Source organism: Cydia pomonella, chromosome 12, assembly GCF_033807575.1.
Source record: "Cydia pomonella isolate Wapato2018A chromosome 12, ilCydPomo1, whole genome shotgun sequence".
NCBI classification, from domain to species: Eukaryota; Metazoa; Arthropoda; class Insecta; order Lepidoptera; family Tortricidae; genus Cydia; species Cydia pomonella.
The window spans coordinates 6,385,225-6,412,664 of NC_084714.1; the positions used below are offsets into that span (position 1 = coordinate 6,385,225).

The window sequence follows — 27,440 nt, forward strand, 5'->3', positions numbered from 1 at the left end:
GTGCTATACTGCGTGCTCTTGACAGGCTGACAGCGCAATCGGCCTCTGAAAAAATCCAACGATATTATTTTGTTACAAAGATAATTTCACAACGTTTAAAACAAGTGTATTGTGAACATAATATAAAATGCAGCAATTAACCATATTTATGGTAAGCATTAACCGTGTAAATGATTTTGTGCGACTGTTTTCATATTGTTAACCTTTAATATTTTGCCGAAAGGACATAGAGAGTTCTCGGTCATATATCGACGAGTTGTACTCCACCGAAGGCGGGAAGATCGTGGAAGCGCTAGTGACGTTGAAGAACACAGTGATCGGGAGTAATCGGCAGAAGAGTTCTGTGATCCAGCAAGGGATCGTGCCGCGCTTATTGCAGCTCATGGCGGACGAGTCCCTGGATCCAAACATAAGAGTGGAGGCTACGATCACTATCGGTATGTTTTACACCGCAATTTGACTTTTTACCTATCTTTAACTTGTTTAAACATAGTTTGTCTAGACTATGAAGGTTAGCTGTTTGGACACCTTGACCCATGATTTGTTTTGACATGAAATACAACACTTTCAACATTGAGACTATTTCTAGCCATGAGTTCAAACATTTCTTTTCCACTATAGCCGGTAGTTTTATTTTGGTAAGATTATTTCTTTGAAGCACCACTGATAAAATATCTTATGTTTACAATGTATAACCTGATTATACAATCGGTTATCAATTACATATAGATAAATGTAATATTCAAGTTAAATCGAGAATGTAAGTGGGTAGTTTATTGTAAACAAAATTTTGACAGCCCACACTGTGGAAGTGTTATTTTAAACATCAAACTTCTTTGAAATAACACTTGCACAGTCTGTGCTATCAAAATTGTTGGAGAGTTATCTTGGTCTAACTCTATCTTGCATGTGTGTATATAGAGTGAACCAACTTATACACCATAAATTGTATTTATAAATTCAACAAATATATTTATGACATGATTAACCTGTCATCTACCCAGAACAGATACTACTGGCCAAAAAAAGCCAACTACATTTGATTTGTCAACATTTTGAGAAAAAACATATTCTCTATCTACTGCGGCAGGAGTTATAAAGCTGCTTTTTGACTGTAGAATATTTGTTAGGATGCAAAAAAAAACATAACAAATCTGGGATGGCTTCCATGGGTGGGGAGTGGGAGACAAGGACAACAAACAATTGTCAGTAATCAACACAGCTTGGTAGACAACAGGTAAGTATGATTTAAAAGAGAAACCCTATTAGTTTATTACAAGATAAGCATTTGTTAATTTTACCTATTGTAATATTAATTGTTTTATTTGTAATGTTGTCTATAAGTAAAAATAAATCCCACCAAAAATATACATGTGAAATAGAGCCAAGTTCAATATTAAGAATATGAATATGAGTCAAGTTCTAATTCACTTAGGATGTAATTAAAGTTCAGGATTTGACTTGGGTGGATATGAGGATGTGAAATCTTATATACATGTTTAACACTTTCAGTGCCAACCGGCCCATTTCCAATAGGCAGGTCCACACAGAGCGAGCAACCTCACGAGGCAATTTCCTCACACACAAAACGGTCAGTGTAGACGTGCCTTCGTATTTACGTCTTATCATTGCCACACCCAATATCTCCTATGATTCCTTCTTTTCTTCCTCTTTTTCTCTTGAATTACAGAGTAACGACATGTTGCCGAGCAAATTGGCTCGGGTAAGGCAAATGTGCTGAGGCAAAAGTTACTCGAGCACACGGCCGCGCGAGGCCGGGCATTTGCCGCGCGAGGAAATTTCCTTGCGAGGCTGCTCGCTCTGTGTGGGCTTATACTAAATGACCACAAAGAATGTTCATGGCAGTTGATATGTTAAGCTATTTAAGTATAATAATATTGTGTTTCACCATTGGTGGTAATTACTTGTTCAGGCTCTCTAGCAAAAGGCACAGCAGAAAACGTAGCAGCATTAGTTGAGCAAGGCACAGCAACAGTACTGGTGGAGTTACTGAAAACTGTCCCTGTGGACTCGAAGCTTGCAGAAGCAGTACTATGTGCCCTACGAAGTGTGTTCCTTTACCCTCCTGCGCCTGTGGCAGCCTTGCCGGCGGACATGATGCTTTTGACGAGGTTGACCCGTAAGTAGTATGAATAGTTTGTAGAATATATATTTGTTTTTTTTTTAGCCGGGTCCACACAGAGCGAGCATAGGCGCGAGGCGATTTCCTCGCGCGTATGCTCGCTCCGTGTGGACCCGGCTATCATGTACTGCATAAAGTACATAATAGCCAGGTACAAAACTTCTTTAAGTTAGGGTTTTTACAATTTTTTTTAAGAAAATATAAAATAAAAATGCATCTATCTATCTAGACGACACATCCTGTGTAAGGGGTCATTCACACGTTTAGGGGGTGGAAGGGGGTAAAAAATGTGAAATGTTGTGACAAGGGGTTGGGAAGACTCAAAAACTTTGTGACGTCACTTCATCAGTAACCGAAAATTTGTTTAATTTTTAAATCGCAGTACAGTTAAGTAACAAGTTCTAGGAACGATAATCGTTTTTATCCGAAGTAGAACCCTTATTGGTTGTCTATAATCTGTCTATTTCGTTGTGCAGAGATAGCCCGCGAGGGCTCAGACCTCGCTCGCGGCTGCGTGGTCCGCGTGCTCTCTCTCTGGTGCATGGGCACCGCGGAGCAAGAGGCCCTGTGCGCCGCCGGCGCGTGCGGCGCCGCGGCGGCCTTGTTACACTCCGCGCCGCCACGAGCGTTACCAGCTCTTGATCTACTCGCCGCTATGTGCTTTGAAAACGCGAATGTTTCACAGCAGGCTATGAACACCAGGTGAGTGTCTGCTGCAAGCATAAGGCTGCGTTTACACCAGACATGAGCGAGGATATGTACCGAGGGATGTGATATCATGAACCAATAGAAACACCTCATTTACCTATCCTCGCTCAGTGCAGCTTTAGTGGAAACGGCTTTAGCGCGGTTACAAAACAAGGGAAGGATGTGTTCTCAGTTGCCCTCGCACATCTCTTTTGGAAACGCAGCCTAACAGGGCAAGGAGTACTACAACTAACATAGTACATGCTGCTACACCAAGAATGTTACCTGCACTTGATCTACTGGTATATGCTTTGAGAACGCCAATGTTTCACAGCAAGTCATGAATACATTAAATACGTCTGTGTGAATTTATTGCCTTTGTTTGCCTGCTTCGGTGAGTCTACGCTAGTATTGGTAGGAACTCGAGTCTTATAAATCTGAATTTGAAGAACTCGACTCGTTTTTACGAAACTCGGCGCTTAAAAAACTTCTGAGCCTTTTAAGTCCCGAGGCGAGTCATTTATTGAGTCTTTTTTAAGAGAGCTCAAAAGGACTGTATTAAAAAACGTCGTTCGATACACGTGCGGAATTATCATTCTTCACTCGTCCCGAATCTTGTCACTCGCCTACGGCTCGTGGCAAGATATCTCGGTACTCGTGAAGTAATTACATACTTTCCGCACTAGCATCGAAATGTATTATTTCTGCTCGTAACATAATTGGCCGTGTACATACCTGTAGCGCCCGCCCGGCGGCACTCACATTATTACACTTGACATATTAAAATGTAAGCCCACAATAGTTCTCATATTTGCCACTCTGTACGTAGTGTACGTATTTGTGACGTTTTAAACTAAAAGGTTACATTGTCGGTTGTCGATAAGGTTGATTTCAAATAGAAGCTTTATGGAAATAGCGCCTTATTGACAACCGACAATACATACCCTTTTGGTTGAACAGCACATTTGTAGCTTTAGTGTCCCCAGTAATAGGTTAGGTTGCTTCGTGCGAGAAAACACGAAATAACAAACGGCCTCGAGCACAAACCGTGCTGTACCAATTTTCGGCCTTTGTAAGTTTTATTGGTATCATTAAGAGGGAAGTATACACATGCTCATGTCATGCATGTCATGACAAAAGGCTATAATAATAATAATAAAAAAATACACATGCTGGTCCTTAAAAAAAGAGAGTTTTTCTATTTCTAAATATTTTCCATTCTCCATGACTTTTAGGGTTCCTTAGCCAAATGGCAAAAAACGGAACCCTTAGGGATTCGTCATGTCTGTCTGTCTGTCCGTCCGTATGTCCGTATGTTACAGCCACTTTTTCCGAAACTATAAAAACTATACTGTTGAAACTTGGTAAGAAAAAATAGAAAAAAATAACAATAAAATTTGGGGGTTACCCATACTTAGAACTGAAACTCAAATTTTTTCATCAAACCCATACGTGTGGAGTATATATGGATAGGTCTTAAAAATGATATTGAGGTTTCTAATATCATTTTTTTTCTAAACTGATTAGTTTGCGCGAGAGACACTTCCAAAGTGGTAAAATGTGTCTCCCCCCCTGTAACTTCTAAAATAAGAGAATGATAAAACTAAAATCAATATATGATGTACCATGCAAACTTACACAAAAAATTGGTTTTAACGAGATCTAGTAAGTAGTTTTTTTAATACGTCATAAATGGTACGGAACCCTTCATGGGCGAGTCCGACTCGCACTTGGCCGCTTTTTTAGTTTATTATTGACACAATGAAAAACTAGGTTTATATCCAAAATGGAAATTTCATAGAAAAAGTAAGTACCGTTATTTCATTCTTCCCTTTATGAGCGTCTATCAACAGCATCACTAAATTCTAAAACCGGTCCCCGATTTCGCCTTCGGTATGTAAATGGTTACTTAAAAGTTCTTTATACTTTCAGGTATAACGACCGAGCAATACCAGAGCTCCTCACCTACCTAGTATCCAGAGACAAGCCTCTGCCGGTGGCCATGGGCGCCGCCCGCTGCCTCACCTACATGCACAGGGCGGGCGCGCTCACCGCCGACGACAGTAGGTGAGGGAAACTGTGCCTTACGGCTGTGTGTTAGGGTCTACAATACCAGAGCTCACACACTTAGTATCCAGAGACAAGCCTTACGGGTTTACGGTATAGTGAGAGTGATGGTGCTGCCATCTATGTAATGAAGGATGGAGGATAAATGGATGGAGGGCTTGATCACTTTCCGTTGTGTATAACATCTATTTCAGTTTTTAATTGATATATAGTCGTGTGACTACTTAAAAACGCACATCAAAGTATTTTATAAAATAAATGTCCTTGACTACTTCCCATCACATTTATGATATAAAAGCTGGTGTAACATTTTGAACCTTAAATGTATTGAAATAGAACCGATAATCGGCCGACCTCGTGTTTTCCTTGAGAATTTTCCAGTGATTATCTTTATTCTATTACAGAGTGGTCTTCGGAGCATTGCCCTGTCTCGCGCGTCTCTGCACAAAGGAAATGCCGGAGGAGATCAGGGCCACGGCGGCGGAAACATTAGCATATTTAGCAGAAGTATGTACAAATGACTAACTAATGTTATAACCAATTAGGATAGTAGAAGTCTAAGTAAAAATCGTGTCCCCTAGTTTGACAGCTGAAATGGATGTTGCTGTACAGCACCATATATTTTGTGGTCGTCATCTTTTGGTAACCAGCGTTACCACATATTTTTTTCTTAGAATTTACGCATGTTATACAATGGATGAATCTATGATTATAATTGAGCCATTTTACTTTTCCCAACTTTTCCATTCTACTCTGCCTAAAGTGGTTCTGTAACACTGGTTCAATTCCGGTCTCGGTCACTTATTTTTAGTTTATAATTTACATTTATTTTCCAGGTAGACACGTCATTACAAAGGCTAGCAGCGATATCAAACCACCTCATGAGCTCTCTAGCGGACATCGTCAACTGTAATAGTGCTGCGGCCAAACAGGGCGCGTTTAAATGCTTCGCTTCCCTCGGTGCAAATGATGAAGATATTAGGAAAAGGATTATTGAAACACATGGACTCATGGTACACGTGGTCAATGGAATGAACAACCCGGAACCTGCGGTAAGTACATTTAAACTGTCGTAATCCATACTAACAGTAAACTAATTTGGTAAGGTATGTAAATAAAATACGAGAACGACTGGTGAGAGCTAACAACAAGGCGCTTGCAAGTGCTTCGCCTCGCTCGGCGCTAATGATGAAGATATTATTTCGTATATATATTTTCAGACGTGACTGTACTACTGATTTTATTAGTATGGTATGCTCACTCTACTAAAGTGGAATCCAATAGAAATTGCAAATAATATAAACAGACCAATTTACTTCAATACTTTTTAATCACGCACTGTTTGACAACAATAATGATCTTATTAACAATTTATATATATACGTAGGGTGTTCAATAAGTTTTGTCGTGTGATCATATAAATTTATATTTTTTCAAAATAAGCTTCACTACAATTAATACATTTATTCATACGCACAAACCACTCATTAATCCAACCCTCCCACTTTTCTTTATCAATTAATTCTAATTCTTCCTCAAACGCACCAACCAACTGCTCGTCCGTAGAAAACTTGCGCCCTTTCATGCGGTTTTTCACAAACGGAAATAACCCGAAGTCGCATGGTGCAAGGTCAGGACTGTAGGAAGGGTGTTCCAGTACTTTAATGCCAGATGCTCTCAGAAATCGCGAAGTACCGCCAGCTCTATGGGCTGGTGCATTGTCGTGATGTAGGAACCACGATCCTAGTCCCGAGTTCGGTCGTCGATTTCTCAGTTCTTCGAACAATTGAGACAGGCAAATGTCAGTATACCATTCACTTGTAACGGTCTTCTGTCCACTAAGCATCACTGATTTTACTAATCCTTGTTTGTTAAAAAAAACGGTCATCATTATTTTTTTCACCGATTTCGATTTCCGCTCTTGTGTTGGTTGCTCTTCGTCTTCGAAGACCCATATTTTGCTTTGTGATTTAGTTGGCACGTCGTAATAATAAATCCAGGTCTCGTCACCCGTGATAATTGAACTGACACTCTTGGATTGGCCATTGTCAAATTTTTTCACCATAGATTGCGCCCATTGGACGCGTTGTTGTTTTTGGTGCTCACTTAAGGTGTGGGGTACCCACAATGTACAAAGTTTTTTTACATTTAAATGTTTCTTCACAATGTTGTGCAAAGAGGATATAGGAATATTTAAGAGTTCTTCTAACTGACGATATGTGATACGGCGATCTTCTCTTATAGCTTTTTCCACACGAGTTATGTTTTCCGGCACTTGTACTTCCGCGGGTCTTCCCGGTCGCGGGTCGTCGTCTAGTTCAAATTCCCCACGTTTGAACTGTAAATACCATCGTTCCACAGTCCTTACAGAAGGTACTTCCTGACCAAGAACAGAACACATCTCGTCAAAACATTCTTGTTTGGATAAACCGCATTTGAAGTTATAGTAGATAATAACACGAACGTCTCGTTTATTCAACGACGTCATCTCAATTTTTTAAATGTTTTCCTTAAACTAATATATTAATTGTAGGAAGTGAAAACAAACGTGTTAACGCTTGTAATTGAGAACACTTAATAATGGACACAAAAACTGTCGCTGTACGCTTATCGTTTGCAGACACGTCAAGACTTGTTGAACACCCTACGTACTTAAATATTTTATTTGTATAAATTTTTTGTTCAAATATATGTTAGTCCATAATAATCAGAGATCGGACAAATTAGCGTCATTGCTCGCAATAATGTGGACATAACTCCAAAATTGATTAAAAAAATAATCTTTTTTTTTTCAAATCGAACTGTTTTATGTTTATTTCTGTACAATTAATGGATGTATTTATTAATCAAGTAACATAGTATATAACTAAAAAAACGAACAAAATAAATAAACTAATTATTAATATTAAAACTAAAATATAATAGAACTTAAAATAAACTTATACTTAAATAAAAATGCTCCCCAGGTCACCTTCATGCATTATGGTACCCAGAAGGCTGGCAGCGTTTATTTAATTTCTTACCTAAGATTTAATTTTGATTCTTTCTTTTCTAGTCAATAAATAATACAAAGATTTCTTATAATGTAGATTTATAAAAGAAAATAATCAGTAATTTTTCAAAATTTTCTGATAATTAAATGATTAATTTTTTAATCACTTTTGAGTCATATCCACATTATTGCGAGCAATGACGCTAATTTGTCCGATCTCTGATAATAATACAGTGAAATCAACCCCTGTAAAAAATTTAGGTTAGATGTCAAATGCCAACAAAAGCTGCCATATTTGTTTACATTATTCGCTTTTTCTATTGGACTTCGGTATACATTAATTAACGTTTATTTTAGGTGCGGCTAGCGGCAGTAAGATGTTTACACTCACTATCAAGATCTGTTCAGCAACTACGGACGACATTTCAGGTAAAATTCAAAGATAGATTGAACCGCATAAATCTTGATTTAAAACCTTATTGCAAAGGCATTAAGGTACATCAAATGTTGCTTAAGTACGTCTTTGTTGTGTTGATTAACGCTAAGTACAAGTGGCTCTGACTTCGCAAATCCCCAAGGCACCATTAAATTTATTTTCAAACGGAATCAAAAAATAAATTCCGTGCAATTATCGAACCTGCTGACTAAATTTCTCTAACTAGAATCGGTTGAAAAAACGACCTGTAGAGATCAGCCGGAGTAGCTCAATTTTCTACACAGTACTGTTTTATTGCACGTGTAAGTCCTAGTCGCGTGTAATTGTAATGCTTTCATAATCTTATACCTTTAAACGAGCAATTCTTGTACATATATTTCTGTGATCTCGGAAACGGCTCTAACGATTTCGCTGAAATTTGGTATATGGGGGTTTTTGGGGGTATACAATCTATATAGATTAGTCTTATGTTTGGGAAAACGCGTGTTTTCGAGTTTTCATGCGTTTTTCTTTCGACGCAGAATATGGTCCCTAATTTCGTGTTGCCGGCCACTGTCCGTCTGGTCCAGCGGGTTAAGACGCGGACTGCTAAACGAGTGTTACGGGTTCGAATCTCGCCCGGTGACTAACTTTTGTTTTTTTTTTATTAGTTCAAGTTTATATATATATTTTAATTTTTATTGTTTTAGACAAGTTTAATTTAGTAAAAAAATGTAGTTAAAATTATCACCTATACACCACCATATTACAATAAATAGTTATAACCGAGCAAAGCTCGGTCGCCCAGGTACTAGTCACATTAAGTCAAGAGGTAGGTACGTTAGAGCCCCTTCTGGTAAGGTTGAGAAGGAAATCCATTGGGAAAAATTACACTTTAGAGAAATAAGGGACCAGGATTTACGCATGTACTAAATTTAAATGTTGTAAAAATATAGGCCTGGTTAAAAAAAACCGGACAAGTGCGAGTCGGACTCGCCCACCGAGGGTTCCGTACTTTTTAGTATTTGTTCTTATAGATGCAACAGAAATACATCATCTGTGAAAATTTCAACTGTCTAGCTATCACGGTTCATGAGATACAGCCTGGTGACAGACGGACGGACGGAAGAACAGCGAAGTCTTAGTAATAGGGTCCCGTTTTACCGTTTGGGTACGGAACCCTAAAAACTAAATGGGGAAAAATGCAACAGGAAACTTTGCTACGCAGAACAAACGAGTTTGATCTAGTACTCAGGAGTCGATGCTCATCAGTCGGATATATGAAAGCATTTCTGCTGTATCTGAACCTGAGACGCTTCGCTCGCACTCCGCGCTCGCTCAGCCAGTAGAGTAACTATTTTAAGTAAAACAATTAAATACAAGTTTTCATCAATTTTTTTTTAGGACCACGCAGTTTGGAGACCTCTAATGCAACTACTGAGTGACTCGCCCGGCACTGAACTGCTGACCGTCGGCTCGTCCACTCTTTGCAATTTGCTGTTAGAATTCTCACCTGCCAAGGAGCCTATGTTGGATCAAGGTACCTGTAATGATATGTACTAATTAAATGAATAAAAACACATCTTTTCTAACTTCCTTTAGCAAAAAGTAATCTTTTCTTTATACTACATCGGTGGCAAACAAAACACGGCCCGCCTGATGGTAAGTAGTCTCCGTAACCTATGTACGCCTGCAGCTCCAGAGGAGTTACATGCGCGTTGCCGACCCTAACACTGCACCCTCATTGAGCTTTAGCCACCTTACTCACCGGCAGAAACAAAACACTATGAGTAGGGTCTAGTGTTATTTGGCTGCTGTTTTCTGTAAGGTGGAGGTACTCCGCCAGTTGGGCTCTGCTCTAGATCTGGAATGACATCCGCTGTGCTGGGCCCTACCACACTAAGCGAGATTACATTCACAATGCCCATACCTCTCTTTTAGACGTAGTTTAAAGACGTACCCGGGTCCGGTAATTGTCCAGATGTGACTTGCCCTAACAATCTTATGTAACTACTTAAAGTAATCAAAACAAAACATCGAACTAGAATGCTTTACAAGAGAGGCATCGTCCTGATTGGACGTGACTTGTACTTGCCCTAACGCCGATAATGAGTGAGAAACGAATACAGATGTAGTGCTAGTGCATAATTATTTTCCATCGTATTTTCACGAAAACGTACGACGTCTTGCTATTTCAGTCAGTCTCGGTACAAAAAGTACTGAGGTAGACTGAAGTAGCATGACAAATACGAATGGATGGAAAACAATTATGCACTATATGTGTAGCGAGTTTTCTTTGAGATCTGTGCATAAAAATACGTTAGGTCATGCCAAAGAAAATTACTGTAATAGAGAGATAAAGTCTAAGAAAAAACGTGCCCCTTAGTTTGACATCCAAAACAAATGGCGATGTACTTAAATCCACATATGAATCGATCTTTACTTTAAAGAACTATCCCTTTTTTCCTTATTTTTTCAGATACTGCTTTTTAGGTCCTTCACCATTATTATATGAATGTTTTTTATTTTTTATTCCAGGTGCTGTAGAAATGTTGTGCAACTTGACGAAAAGGCCAGAAGCTGCTTTAAGACTGAATGGTATCTGGGCATTAATGAATATGGCTTTTCAGGCAAGTCCAAAAGGAGTTTTATCTTGAGAGTAAGCTTAATTGTATAAATAATTCATCTGTCAGAAGTCAGCAGAGAATTGAAATTTCGTTTTTGTCTCTCTATACCTCCTCCGTATTCATGCGATAGAGAGGCAGATAACGAATTTGATATTTTCGTTTTTCGTGGTAGCTCCCAGCAGCCGGACATTGTTTGAATCCCAGCTGGTTTCATCATGTATTTTGGAACTGATGCTTGGAATGTCATTATTTCACAGTTGCTTTTCGGTGAACTCGTGAACGGGTGCTGTTTGTGGAGACCGGTCTGTTTAAGCTTACACGGGGTACAGGTTATGTTAAAGTATGTAACTTTACTTTTGAGTGACATTAACGTGAGACACTTCATTCGGTTCTTGTCTGTTTAAATTTTTTTGTCTTTTAATTATTTATATAAGAATTCAAGCCTTGGCGACCCTCTACATCTCTAAGGATAATTTAATATATATTTTTATATTTTATCTCTGACACTTAGAGACTTATACATCTCTAAAGAATTTTAGTATTTTATGGTTTTATTTTTTTATCATAGTTTTTTTTTGTGTAAATTGACATTTAGAGACAGTATACATCTCTAATAAAGTATTTATTATTTCATAGATTCGATATTTGTAATTGTTTTTTTTTTTAATTTATTGTTTGTAAAAATGGACATGTAAAAGTGCCCCTGTGGCCTATTTGCTGAATAAATGTTTGATATTTGATATTTGAAGGAAACACCATGCAGAATTTACACTAATGCCAATATGAATGTTTCGCTCATGGGAGCAGATGGGTTGGGAGGTCAGATGGCAGATGTTTTGTATAATCTCGTGCGCCATCTTTTGGCATTCAGTGACGTGAATTTGTGGATCAGGATAAAAAGGTTGTAGTGACATCCATTAGCTGGTATTTTGGGCGCGGAAATGTTCTAGATTTGCCAAAAAATAGGTAAAAACTGTAATGTCTATCCAATACCGAAAACAAAATGTCAATTAAAAACTAACAAAAATCCTTACACTGTATACTTATATACATTATTATTACAACCAATTTATAGTGTAGTAAGGGTAGACCCTTAACTGGCTTAAGGAGCCATTTGAGGGTAGATTTTGTTTACTTTTATTGAAATACCTAAAGATACAGAGTATAGGCGTGGAGTCGGCAAAACGTGCAACCACGCTTCCGACTCGGGCCTGGATATTGCCATGAGGCGCGCCAAGTCAGCTCCAGATTTATTTTAAGAAATGTTAGCACATTGGAAGCTTTCTACCTATTTTCAATTTATAGTGTTTGTAACTATTGTACAATAAACAAAGTTATAAATACTCGAACCCCCTTATACACAAAACTTTACGGGCCTGATTTAGTTAAATTATGCTTTCTCCCTGTCTGACAAATGAATAAGTCAAATTTACAGATAAAGACAAATGATTCATAGCTAATTCAGGCCAGTAACGCATTTATGACTAATGCCACAAATCATTCCCGCACTCAAAACCTCGGGGTTTTGTTTTCAGTTTCTGACATGGTCATGTCATATCTGGAGCTGAACACAATAGCAAAAAACGAGATGGATGGCCTTTACTGACAAGAACTAAATGTCATGATAAGGTACGATTAACGAAAACTCTTATTTCAGGCGGAGCAAAAAGTGAAGCAACGCATCTTATCCTGCCTCGGCACCGAGCAGATGTTCCGACTGCTTAGCGACGCGGACACGCGGGTCATCATGAAGACGCTGGGGTTGCTACGGAATTTGTTGTCCACGAGGCAACACATAGACGCTATTATGAGCGAGTATTCCTCGCAGGTTATGCAGGTAATATTTTTTTAAAGAATTTGCAAGGAGAAATCGTAGTCAACAAGGGTATTGGTGGTTATATACGGTGCAGTTAAACGGTTCCAAGTAGATTGTTCCGGTGAGTTTTCTGAATTTAACTGCATTTGTTAAAAAAAAAAAATTTTAGTGCAGTAAAAAAACACTTTTGTAAATTTGTATAATTATTTCCGAACATAAGTAATAGTATACTCTAAAACACGTCACACAAAAAGAAGACCATCCTGTCTGCTCTTGTCGAAGGAACCTTGTCACCAAAGTGCCATCTGTAGTCAAGAATAGGGTTGGCATCAGTTAAAGGTTCTTATAGATTGCGATTGCGTAGGTTTTACCTGTCTCTAGTTTTGTTCTATGAGACTTGGCTTAAAGGACTACTATCCACGCTATAAAACTCCAAAAATAAAACAATAATTTGAATTTATTCGTAGGATTGACTAGTAAAACCTATGCTGGCGATATCTGTAAAATACTTCGACCGGCCAACCTCATTAGTAGTAGGGTTTAAAAGTGACAGTATCTGATATTTGTTATTGTTTACAGGCGGTGATAGTAGTACTGGAAGGCTCGTACCCGGCTGAAGTAAAGGAGCAAGCGTTGTGTATACTTGGAAATATCGGCGACGGCGAGAAAGCCAAGGACCTTATTATGGCCAACGAGGATGTACTGAGGAAACTGGTGGACTACCTGGTTAGTAATTCAATGAAATTCTTTCTTTATTTACATTTATCAGTCGGTGATAGTAGTACTTCGATGAAGTAAAGGAGCAAGCATTATGTATACTTGGAAATATACTACAGGAAAAATAGCATATTTTGGCGGCAATATATGTACATCCATGAAACTTTGTTTGTTATCTTTATCTTGGTACTAGAAATGAGGATCTGCCGAGTCCTAACAAAATTTAGGTGTCCGACGCCCTTTTCGTGCAGGGGGTTCAATTTAAATTTTAAAATATTCACATTTTACAAACTAGGCGAGTGAGGTGTCATTTTCGTGTAATTTTTTGCGCTGAATCGAATGAGACCCTACTCATACTTATAGGGTCAATATTTTGTGAAATATGTATGGTTTTTGTCGACGCTATTAAATATTAATATTGTAGGATAATTTAACCTTTTGAACGCCAAGAGCCACTAAAGTGGTCGTCTGCTGTCGTGCCTACCACGCCAACGACCACTAAAGAGGTCATGGCAGACGCTGTCAAAGCAATTTTACTGTTGACAGATAAGGTTTAAATTCGTTTCTCAATAGTTGACATATTGGCGTGTATGCCACATTTTGATGCGAGGGAGAAAGCGTTGAAAAGGTTAACACAGATCGACTAAGTCACACATCAAGTTTAGCAAGACGTGTGTTGTAAGTACTAGACGTCGGATATATAGATATAACATAAAATATAAAACATCTATGACTCAGGAACAAAATAATTATTTGTAATAAACAAACTAATAAATGTCGTTAACAGCATCCGAACCTACCGACTAGGCTAGGACGCTATTGATCGAAGCGAAACAGGTAGTCAGGGATATTGGATGGTTAGGACGCGGCAATGTGTTTGGGCGAGGTGTGAGTGCACTTGCCATGGGCGTGGCACGACAGTTGCTTCCCGCGGCGAGGCAGCTCGGTCTTTGTCAATCCGCTTGACCCGGAGTCCCCGGCTTTGAATTAGTACAAGATTGCTTCCGGGAAGTTTGCCGGGAAAGAAGGACTTGCCGGATTGGTAGGTATAGACGGCCGAACATAGGGAGGCCGGATAGCGACATGAAACCGGTAAGCCCTTTTCACGGCCAGGCATGTATAGGTCTTTTAAAAAAAATAAACATATGCAATGAAATAATAAAATACACGACTCAAAAAACAAATTTCTCCTTCGACTTTGGCGGCAATAACTTGTTAATTGCTGATTCTACCTCCGCCCTCAATTCCGGCGGAGTACAATTAATTCGCTGTTATCATCGGAACTAATATTGAAATTTTATTTATAAATATGAACCACAAATATAAAATCCACCTACACGACAAAAGTTTTTTAATTTTCCCTCCAATCCCGCTATAATGTTTTTTTACGGAAGTTGTCCGTATTTCGCGTGTGTAGTGTTCGAATAGACCCTATTAGGGCTATTATACACAACCTGATAATAAGAATCTATGATAAATAAAATAAATGCAGAGGATATTAAATCTTGTCTATGGTCTCTGGAGACTTACGTATAGAGAATATTTTAAATTTATTCATCAGCACATTGAATTATACACCGTGTTTTTTTTGATTTGCGTTAATTTCGAGGGTGCATTCCTGAGCTTAAATTAAGTAACTTTCTCAAAGACACCGATATTCTAATTAACTCCATTTCGGAGATAATCAATCATTAATTTTTATCTTATAAGGCCCTTACGAGCGTGTACACTTGCCTTAGGGCCTGTTTACTTATTGATTAGTGTTTAGTGCGAGTTCATACATTTGCTACTAAACGTAAGTACTATCTCGGACGATCGACGTTCGAAATGACATTGATATGTCACAGTTTTCAATTGTTTGGTTGAGTAAAATGTAATGCCCGTGTTACAACAACGCTATATGCAACATTTAGTTACTTTTTATAAAAATAAATATTGTAAAAAAAAACAAAATTTTTTTTTTTTTTTTAAATTAACTATGCCATTTAGTTTTCTTAAACGTACTTACCAATACCCCGAAGTTAACGAAATTCAATAAAAACACGGTGTATAGATTCGTATTCTTAATATCAGCAAAGAGAATTTGAAATAGAGGTGTATTGTCAAAGAAAACTTTGTAGCCACAGCAAATAGGGGATATTACGCAAAACTCTGCGTAGAGGGCTTACCACGAAACACGAAATTTCGTAATCTGCCTCTATCACTCTTGCGTATTCGAGTGATAAAGAGGTCAAATTACGAAATTTCGATTTTCGCGTTTCGCGATAGGCCTCTATAAAAAACCTGAGGCCATGGGCGACCGCATATCCCGAGCAGTTTTCTAAGTGCACTTATTGATGGACTCAACAAGATCAGATCGTCTGCATAACTTATACTATTGATAAAAGTACCGTCAATCGAGCACCCAACTCTGGTCTTGTTGAGTTCATCAATCAGCATTAGACTGAAGAGCTTGGGCGACGTCAGCCCCCCCTGTCGCACGCCGCAATTCAGCCTATACGCATCGGAGCACGTACCTGCCCATCTCACACTATTTGACTGATTGGCGTACAGTCAAGGTATTAAATATCGATACGGACAAAGTGACAAAAATATGTACACACTACCTTAGTACATAGGCAATAAGGTCGTGTATACATATTTTTGGCACTTTATCTGTATCGATATTTAATACCTTGACTGTACCAATATTTAAACAACTCTGTGACTTCATCCGGAAGATCCGCCCGGAGAGTGCTGCTCTCTGGCGGCTGCTGCACAATCACATTGTATATCAAAAAGTTGCGCCATCTAATAGATCAAAGGCCAAAGGTATGGCGACATCGTTTCGGGCGATGGCGCTATAACCTTTAGGTTGTGCCCGGTAAGATGGCGCCACTTTTACTTACGCAACTTATGGCGCAACTTTTTGATATTGAACAAATTTAACACATATCAGTCAATGAATAAGAATCAAAGTTAAATGGCGTTCTAAAAGTTTTAATCATGTGTCGAAAGATGGCAGTAAATTTACGTGACTACAAAGTTTTCTTTGACAATACACCTCTATTTTCAATTCTCTTTGATATCAGTTTACACACGAACTGATATACTATATACATGTTCGAGAAAAATATGTTGCCTATTCTGAAGTGTTGTTACATTTGTAAATAATGTTTGATTTGGCATGAATGGTCTATTGTTACAGGCGCACCCCGAGAGCAAACTCCAAGAAGCAGCTCTTTTCGTGGCCGGCAATCTCGTGTGGCGCGGTGAAGCCGGCGCGGCGGCGCGACAAGCGCGCCTCGCCTCGCTCGGCGTGCTGCGCGCGCTGCAGCTGCTGCGCGCCCGCCGCGACCACCAGCTGCACGACAAGTCAGTTTATTTATCTACACACATATTATAAACCCTCTATGATGCCTTCAAAATCCGTGAATAATGGCCAACATTACGATAAACTGTTTTGTTATAACGAATTTCTTATCCGTGAAAATGTTGTTATTGCTTCATTATTACTTACATCAAAATCGATTTGGTAATGACATTCAAATTTGGAACAGCTCTAAAAAAAAGCAATTCGATTTGACCTCTATTCTTATATCAGTCGAGATGCCTTTTTGTTAGAAATGAAATGTCAATTGCATACAATTTTGACAAATCTCTCATGTTAATTTCTATCGAATGATACGGAAATAGACTCCTGACTCTAGTTTGTCTCTGAAATAAATAAAAAAAACTAGGGATGCGTGACATGCGTGAAAAAAAATTCATTTACCGCCATTTGACGTACAGTTTATCTTTCAATTAGTTTTATGTATAAAATAAATTTGTTTTGTTGTTTTTAACGTAACTATAGCAAAAGTTTCGTCTAAAATGAGCGATAAAAATATTTCGGAGACGCCGCCACATTTCCGCGAGTTCCGCCAAGAGAGCAACGATGCCCCAACGTTGGCTGTAATTTGGGTTAGTGGATATATCATAACAATATGTGTGTAGAAAATAGTGTATGTAACTTACATAATTAGGCATTACAGCACTCGTGTGGCCCTTTTAAGAAACTCACTTCGTTCGTTTCTTAAACCCACTTTTAATGCCTTTTATTATGTAGCAGTCACATAAACTACTGTTAAATGAATTTGCTGATAACCCAGAACTGATTATGAATATTAATTTTCGTATCCTCAGAGCTTCTTCTAGACACTACCAACTTTTGTCATTTCCACCGACCAAAACCAACTACGGTCCAAATTCACACTGTGTCCGAGCTTCAAAGTCAATGAATGAACTGTGCCATAACAACGATCAACTGAATCTACATTTAATGAAACCCACAATAATTAAAATTCTCATGGAATCTAGTTTCTTTGCTCCCCTGCCTGTAGAAGATTAGCATAGGTCATAATTTAATTTTTAATTTAAATAAAAAACAAACTACTTCTTTCATTTCTTGTAAATGAATATGAATGTGAATAAAAAAATAGCAGTGGCGGCGAGATAAACATAATCAGTAGCAAGCTTGAGCAGTTTGATCTACTTTTTCTTTAACACCTGTAAAATGGACAAGTAACTGTTCAATTGGACGTTCCGCCTGTGACTTATACCGACCGAATGTATCGCGGCAAAGCAGGCGCAAATGCCAAACAACGTGCCGCTAGTGCAACCATAAATGACTAAGGGCCTGTTTGACAATGTCCAAGTAAAGTATTGGATAGTTAATTTACAAATAAATTAACTGCCAGATAAAACTTCCTACACTTACTTAGTCAGGTCATAAGTTCTGTCAAAAAGGTTGAGACTGATAAAAAAACTATAGGTACAGATCCCTTATTATTCATATATATATATGGGATATAAGCTTGTTTAATGCTGAATTACTTACAATATAATTTAACGTAATTTCCTGTCTCAGTTTTGTATAAATCTATGTAATATTCGGAAAAATGTTTTAAAAAACATGCAAAAAATACGCGACCGGTTCAAGGTGATATTGATCCCAATTTTTTTTTACATGGTTTATTTTATTGGTATTATCAAAATTGCAACGTGTTTTGCCACTCGTTGGATGGCAGTCAAAACTTAGCGTGTCACTGAAAAGTACCCTAAGTTTTAAGGGTATTAGCGGAAGTACAGACTTGTCGGAGAACTGAATGCTGGTGATAAAATAACGTTCTAATAAAGCAGGTTCATACTAATAAGCAATTGTATCTATTTTATTAATGTGACACAGATGTTTACTCCCTTTTGTAAAGAATAATTTTTCACAATCCAGCTGCGTATTTGCGTCTACTTAACGACAATCCTAAAGTAAACAAGTAGTAAATAAAGACGCGAACTTAATTTTAAATTAATTATATTACGTTTGAGTATAAAACAAGCTTTCAAATCATGGCTAACTTTTTTTTAATTAAAAGCTTTGTATTACATTTTATCAGTCAAAACCTTTGTGACAGAACTTATGACCTAATTAAGTATAGTAGCGAACGAATCCTTGAATGTTATCGGCAACCCACATAACCTATCTCTACAAAATGTTCATTTCTTTCATTGAAATTGGTAACATCACCACAGACATTAAAATAGTCGTTTGATCACAGAGTGAAGACTGCCCTGGCTCAGTTCAGCGATTTCACATAATACCGCCGCAGCCCGAGGCGCAAGCGACCGCGACGCGAGTAACTCGAGTCCCCAGTCCTGTCTCGAGTCTCGAATCTCAAGCCGCGACTCCCGCGCCGGAGGTCCACATGTGATAGTCCACGGACAGTGAGTTTTCCAGTCATACAGTAATTTAGTTCTCAACGTTAACATAAGCTAAAGTAACGACGCTAAACACGTAGAATTTCGTACATTGACTCACCTGTTTTACGCATAATGATTGTACAGTCCAGCCTGCACAGTGGCATTGACTGCAGGAGATATAGTCCGTTTTTTAAAAAGAAAATAAGCGATTTTGACGTATCTTATTATTGAAAAACCCTTTGGGAAATAAGACTCGGCAAATATGTAACAATTATAAATCATATACAATCATTTACATTATTTTGCTTTCACAAGCAATATATGCATGATTGATTTTTAAATTTCAATGTCAAGATTGTTTACCTTTTTTCTAATGCTAAAAAATGACCTATACAGTGTCTATGTACGAAATTCTTTGTGCTTAGCGTCCTTACATTAACTAGGACTTTAAGGTTTATTGTACATAGCTAAGTTCGCTTAATTGTTATCTCGTCTTATGAAACGTTATTGACTATTTATTTTTAATATAAAGTTGACATTGAATGTCTACTCGAACTTGATTCGATAGGACCATTGCCGAGGTGTTGAAAATTAAATTAAATTTATTGGCTTCAAAATTAATTAATAATCAATATTAGATATGACACTGGTTTTTTAAACTGTGTGAAATATCGAATAGTACTTTTCACGTGTCCAATATACACGCTTTGAAAATTTTACTAAATTAAATTTTTCGTACATAAAATTTTTTAAATTAAAAATTTGTTTTTAACGAAAGAGGTGCTAATCCCTCGTGTACTTCAGGCTGGGAGGTACAAATGATTGTCAGTAAAAATAAGCAAAAAGTCATTAACAAAAGTACAGTTACTTTAAATTAAAGTAAATTCACTTTGCAAGTTTGTCAGGCGAACGTAGACTCCTCAATGACAAAATCTTCTATTTTCAAATCTTTCACACTCTTCTTTCCTTTTTCTCTATATGTTTTTTGTCTTTGCTAGTTTGTTATATTTACTGACATTTTTTTGTCCCTAGCATTAAACTTAGTGGAGTAAACGTAGTCAAACTACAGTAGTGTAATTTTTTATTAACTTAGGTATTGTTGGTTATTGGATAATGCAAGTGACTGTATTTTGGATAGCTTTTGATAATGTGGAGTTTGTCTATACGACTGTACTTGCTAAGCTTTTCTAGGTGTACAACATCCTACAAGAGTGTATAAAAAGTTAAGCAAAATGTACAAGAATCTATGGTGACAATTGCATGAATGACCAATTGTATTGGTATAGTGTTTTTCAAACTCGAAGGGTAGGCTGACATTTGTTAGAAATTATAGAGTTGTGACAATGCAAATTAGAAACGTTTTTTACGATTCTCGATTAAATCTGCAAAGGCCATGTTATCGATTCTGTTGGTGATGCTGATGAATTGATGATTTATATTTTTAAGTAAACATACCTTCACAATTGAACGCAACTGAAACAATGTGACACGAGCGGAATCGATTCGGTCGATAAGTAGGGTCAAACTCTATTGCACTTGAGTTCTGTTTTAAAATGTATCTCTGTATTTTTATAGCATAATAATATATATTTTTGTGATTTGTATCTCGTATAGTGAGATATTATAAGTAACGAACATATGTATTTATTGTCCTATTGGGATCCAAGTTATTATTGTTAAAAAAGGATTGGTCTGAAAACTCAATGGCTTTGAATGAAAAAAAAAAAAGTCAGCCTATTCTTCCCGTTTGAAAATAGTACATTGTGCAACGAGGGGGGTAAGTGAAACTTTGGAAGCGAGGGTGGTAATACCCCCGGAGTTACACACAATGTTTTTCATCACACTTGCGAAGAAAAAACAAAATTTTAAGCGAAATTTTTCTTAAATACGGTGACATATCAAACATTCGTCCGCCATTTTGTAATTTCTTGACAGGTTAGTCATCGAAGGCACAGACCTATTCGGTATTCAGCCACGATTGAAAATTATTTTAAACAGCTGTTAAATTAATCAAATTAAATAATTTTAAACATAAACAAACATATTAAATTATATACGTCAGTATTTTATAAGTAAAACTCATTTATTCTATTTGGTTTGTATGAATCAGTGACATAATAAATAAAAAAAGCTGTAACTCCCTAGGGAGTTATACCTTTTTTTTCACAATCCTTAACTCCCGCGGAACATAATAGGCCTTTGTCCTTCAGTACACCTGCATGAAATAGGATCTTTTTCGAGCAAGTGTGATGAAAATACTATTATTGGTATGAAGAATGTATAGGTACTATTCTCTTTGTGAGTCAAGAAAATTGATAATAATTCGCAACTATAAGGAACTACAGTAAAGCAGGGTTAAAAGTTTCGCGGATAAAATACCGTGTTAAAAAAACTAAGCCACTTCAATCCTAATACGACTTAATTTCAGAAATTCAGAGCAAGGCGTAATGTTCCTTTCTGTCCGTGGATCTTTTAGCCCCGCCCTACCTTATCATTAATTGATATTAATAATAATGGCCTCTTAATAATACTCTATGTTACCAAACATTGTAAAAATATTCGTTTATTTACACTAAAAGTTGTTTTGAAAGCTCAGTTCACATATTTATGTCATACACATGTGCGTGTGTGTTATTTAGAGCTATGGGACATATTTTTGAGTATGTTGCGTGGACCCATATTTTTACACTTGACTGTATTGTTCATAGAAGTGACCTTTTTGTAAAATATGTTTGACCCTCAAATACTATGACTTTAAAAGGGTATTTGCAAAAATAACTCGAGTTAACTGACTGACATTGACTAAAATAGACATGCTGTTTTTGTAACTTGTGTTTTTATTGCAAACATTTTTTCAATTTAACTGTAAATAGAAAAGGCATGATAGTCATATGCATGTTTTTTTTTTCAATAGATGTTGAATTGGTCATTCGACAGAATAGTTTTATTACACCCAAACTTATTATAACAGTAATTTGTAGAACAAGTTTTGTAGTAATTTTTATTCTGAACAACAGTCAGTCTTGAGATTGTAAGACCTAATTCCCTAATCAATGATTTTACTTGCAACGGATTTTGTTGATATATATGGATATGATTTATAATATATTAATTAATTGATTGATCATTTGGTGTTAAACGCTGATATCAGTTTAGTTCCTTTTATCGTTTATCTGCTTGTAAGGTCAGAACGGATTAGTGTGTCTGTGGGGTAAGTGTGGCTGGCCATCACATTGGGGCTGTTCATTACACATTGATAAGAGGATATTGCGATTTCATACATTTTCCAATAAATGTAAGTAGCAAGTAGCATATATAATATAAACTCGCAATAAACACTAATTAATGTGTGCTGGCCTAACGAATAAACTTCAGATCTTCGTCAATAAGCCCCTCAGGTCGATCCTTCACGTTTTCTGTCCAAAAACCATTCGAAATGAAGACCTATGGGGTTATATCCCGGAAATTGCAACACGGAAATGGAGATGGATAGGACAGGACATACTATTCGAAGAAGAGAAATTAATAACTCTACCATCACTTTCAGTTGGAAACCGCCGAACGGAAGCCGTGGCTCCGGGCGCCTTGTACACTCTTGGCAACGGTCTGTCATAAGTGAGCTACGAGCGGTCGGGTTGAGCTGGAGCCAGGCCAGAAGGGTCGCTGGGCGGGGCGCTTGTGAAGGCCCTTTACACCTCTAGAGTGCTTTTGGTCAACAACAATGTGTATGCGTTTAGTGGCAAATGTATGAATTCGCACTAAATAGATGAGTATTGACAGCTGCTGACAATTTGTATACAGCCCCGGCATAAAGGCCAGTTCCACTTATCCCGCAGCCACACTTATCGATATTGACCTTGTGTTATCCTTTTAAAACTGGTCGGCATTCAATCGGCGCGCTGATTTTTTAAGCATTCAATCAGTCCGGAGCTGACGTAACTTCCTATCAACTCGTTAAACGGTACACCTGTAAACACTTGCAATCACATTGTAAACCGTTCGTCTGTAAGATCAATGAGGGCTAACGCGTTTAATTTCGCCGCTAGAGGTGCTAGTGTAGACGGAGGTCTTTCAAAATGTCAAATGCATATTATTTTTGGGGGTTACAAGCTTTCCTATCGCGAATTTTCACTTCTTATTTATAACTGCGGTATTTTATTTTATATTTTTGATTATTAATTGTAAACAATTTCAAGGATTTTCAAGGTTGGTTTTAAAAACTGCCAACTAAAATATATGCAAAATTAAACAGGTTTAAAAAACGGCATATTTAGGTTTACTTATACTTTTGTATGCCGTTTTTTAAACCTGGACCACTCTATTATTGGAACGTATTATTTTTTTAATTAGCATAACATAATTTTGAGACCTGTTTTTCTGGACCACCATCTACAGTGGCGCCAACTGACACGCACAAAACGGCAGCCCTCATTACTAAATAATCATGTGATTTCCTATATGTTTACATTATACTGTGCGTGAGCATCGTTATTTTTATACCATGGTTTGCAATAAACGATTATGATTACGATTACCCTAAATTCTACAGTGCCAGACGAACAATGTTGCCTGTCGATGTTCTTTTATGGCTCAGTTTCATTGGTCGATAACTCGGTCCATATGAAGCGTGCGGGGACTCCTCGAAGGCGGTATAACGACTAATGGAACTCATAAGTAGATAGTTCGGTCGATAAACAGTATGCGGGTGACTACCAGGGCAGGCCAGGTGGTAAAGTGGTATAACGACCAGTGAAACTGAGCCATTACAGATGCAATTTACCAAAATAATGTGTTCAAGGTGATGGCATAGAAAAGAAAAAGTTGATTAGTAAGTACAACAGCAGATGTATATTTCGTTAATATTATTGAAAGTGCTGCGACACGTTAACGTTTCACGCGAGACGACACATGTTATCCAGCGGTGGCAGTATGGTTGCATTTTTATCGCCTGTCACTTTCGCACTTACATACTTGTTAGAACGTGACGGGCGTGTTGACTGGTGATAAAAATGCGACCGTGTTTAGCTCGCAGGTACGACATCATACTGTCTAATCGTCTAAACTGACAGATACTTCAATTCTTGCACATAATTTGTCAGAAATAAACACTGGCTGACGTGGCAGCGTGTATTTTTGATTCAATCACAAATTCTACGGTTAGTTATGGTACTGTTATAACTTACAAAAATTTACGACCTTTATTTGACAACTGTCACAAGTTATGAGTTATGACTACGCAATACATTGCCGCTCGCGAAATTTTCAAAAAGAAACTATGCTCTTTTAATTTAGGCCGAGTAAAAAATTCTTTATATCTCGTTTCTTTGCACTAAAACTAGTTTGTTTTTGCGGTTTTATTAAAAATACACGCTGTGTAATTCATGCTATGAAAGAGCAAATATAAACCTTATACGAAAGCAAGAAGGTTATTTGAATATTGTAAGCATCTTGACGATGTCTAATTTAATCTTGACGAAACCCCTCGCGATATCGCCTTTTCATACAAATCTAGTTCTCATTTTCCCCTCTGGATATTAACATTATTGAAAATATTTTGACACAAAGCTATGCTCCTACTATAAGAGTAAGGCGCATTTAAAAAATTGTATGAAGTCTGTTTTTCGCTCCTAATTTTTACAGTAATAAAAAAATCGACAAAAGACAAACATCGGGGCATAGCTATTGTAAATATACATCAAATTCGTAACACTATTTTCCATAATTTCAATATTCAGAGAGGACTACGTTTGTATGGAGAAACGACCGTTCTCTTTCCTCTTAATTCGACAGAATCCAAAATACTGGACTAACCCTGAGACCCGTTATTTGCATTTTTTCCTAATTAGAATCATTACGACTATTGATTGCCAAGGAGGTTGAACTCACGACCTTGAATTTTTTGTGTTGATTTGTGGAGCTATTTTTGGCGCTGTGAGTATAAATACTTACCTATACTTAGCTTGACCTTTATCCTTGCCAGTAAAGGGTTATTGTACCTAAAACATAGCAGTTACAATTAAAGTAGTATCGCACTTAAATATGTATCGGCTCAAAGCATGATTTTCTTACACTAGCTTTTTATGTAATACTTGGCAAACTATCCTATGCTGACTGTCGGTGTTGTTAAAAAGTGTTTAATTTAGTCTATGAGATCTAAATGTTAAGAGGGAAGAATAGCTTTGCGATCCTAACGAAATAACGGTACTTTTTATAAGGATACCCATTTCGGGAGAAAACGGTTTCAACTAACTAAATCTTAACAAACCACTTTGATTTTGATGTCGATTGCTTCAGTATATATATTACTCGTATATTCTAGGATAGGTTTCGCTTAAAAAAAAATGTAAAAAAGAAAGACCTAGTTTTTCATTGTGTCAATAACATACTAAAAATAATGGAGAATGGAAAATATTTAGAAGTGTAAAAACGTTTTCTCTTTTTGTATGGACGAGCAGGACGAGTACGTGCTATACATTCTTCTTAAGTAAAGTATCTTAAATTCTTCTAATTTTTATTTCTAAAGAATGTTTTATATTTATTACACCTATCTTAACCCGAATGCCAATATAGGCTTCAAAAAATTACGCAACTACAGCTAGATAGACTGAAATAGTTTGCCAAGTACAATATTTCATATTGTAAACTGGCAATTCATAAATGCATAAGTACGTTAATAGTGTTGCTGTTTTATGTATAATTTGTGAAATTGGGACTGATTCAAGTGATAGCTATACTTCTGCCTCACAGTTTGATTGCTGTACATACAATTATTATTTATTTTTGCTAAGATTGACATTACGGGAGTCTCGAATCATGATTAATGTTACATTTTCCATGTTAATATGAAAATATTGCAATATAATATTGTAGTTTTATTTCTTTAACCTTTTACTTGAAATCTACGAGTATGTTACTTTTAAGCCGTTTTATTTAGTCTACGGCTAGAACGGCGAGCGTACAGCGGAGCGTTCGGACGGGCGGGCAGTGTGGTAAGCGGCGAAGTTCTATGTGTCGAATGCGATTGCATTTGTTTAACCTTTTAACCGCCGTAGTCGTATATGAGATATGATATGAGACATACAATATCCAGCTCATTTCGTCGCAGTCTCATAATTGATAAATAAGACAAAACTTCGTGTAACTTCGTACCGGCGGCGGCGACACGAGCACGCTTGATGAAAAATGTATGGCGACATCGTTTTGAGCGATGGCGCCGTAACCTTTAGGTTTTTTTTTTTTTAAAGGTTTTAAGTGTCAATTGAAGACACAGGGCCCTCGCTAAGGATACGGGCGACCCTGTGCCCGAGGTGACATTTGCGAAGGTTTTGTATGTTTTATGCGATGCCGGGTCCGGCATCACCATCAGTCGAAACAATGGTGATGCTCAGTTTTTAGAGACCCGGCGTTGTTTTTGTGTTTGAGCTTTAATGGACCCATGGTCCCCGCAATGAGTACGGGCGGCCATGGGCCCTGGTTGAGATTTGTTAACCTTTAGGTTGTGCCTGATAAGATGGCACCACTTGATATTTAACAAATATAACACATATCAGTGAAATAATAAGGATCAAATTCAAATGGCGTTCTAAAAGTTTTAATCATGTGTCGAAAGATGCCACTACTTGGCTATAGTTTTCTTTGAAAATACACCTCTATTTCAAATTCTCTTTGCTATAACAAACCCGTGTCAAAGACAAATGCGCACAAACATGACCTGTTTTCAAACTGACCCTTAGCAAGGGTCGGTAATGACCTCTGGGTCACTGTCATAAAACACTGGAACATGACACTTGGCTATTTATAGCGTACACCGGTCCCTGCTCATTAGTGCGCGTCGGAGGCAGCGACCGCTAAAATAGGTACAAAAGATAGAGGTGGCATTGTAATGCCGTGTTATAAGGTGTTGGATGTCATTATGCAATAAGTGTAGTTGTCATGCAATAAATAATATTTGCTCTTTTTAAGTTGTACCAATTACCAAACCAAAAACACGTCTCCCCGTAATTAAGATGTAATATTAATGTATCGGGGAAGCCGTCTAGCCGTGTGAACGATTTTGTAAGTTGCCGCCACTACGGCATTCGAGAAAAATGTAACTCCGTGTGAACCTAGCCATAAGTTGGTATTAGACTAATATTATTAGTCCACGAACTGTCAATTCGTATGGGTTACCATGACAACACACTAATAATATTAGCCTAATATGGTTCGAGAACGGCCTACACTAGTCTATAATTAGTACTTCAGTCTGCATCTGATACGAG

At 37.5% G+C, this 27,440-nt stretch overlaps 1 protein-coding gene across 1 annotated transcript; it reads left to right on the top strand.

Annotated features, from left to right (window-relative positions):
• On the top strand, positions 1–26,041 carry LOC133523353 (armadillo repeat-containing protein 8-like). The gene is made up of 14 exons (XM_061858876.1): positions 1–151; positions 224–437; positions 1,934–2,140; positions 2,620–2,845; positions 4,763–4,897; positions 5,302–5,404; positions 5,734–5,949; positions 8,247–8,318; positions 9,709–9,844; positions 10,843–10,934; positions 12,589–12,768; positions 13,327–13,473; positions 16,652–16,818; positions 19,038–26,041. Exons 1-14 carry the CDS (start codon positions 128–130, stop codon positions 19,075–19,077), a joined length of 1,959 nt encoding a protein of 652 aa, XP_061714860.1. The 5' UTR covers positions 1–127; the 3' UTR covers positions 19,078–26,041.
• Positions 26,042–27,440: the final 1,399 nt, after the last annotated feature.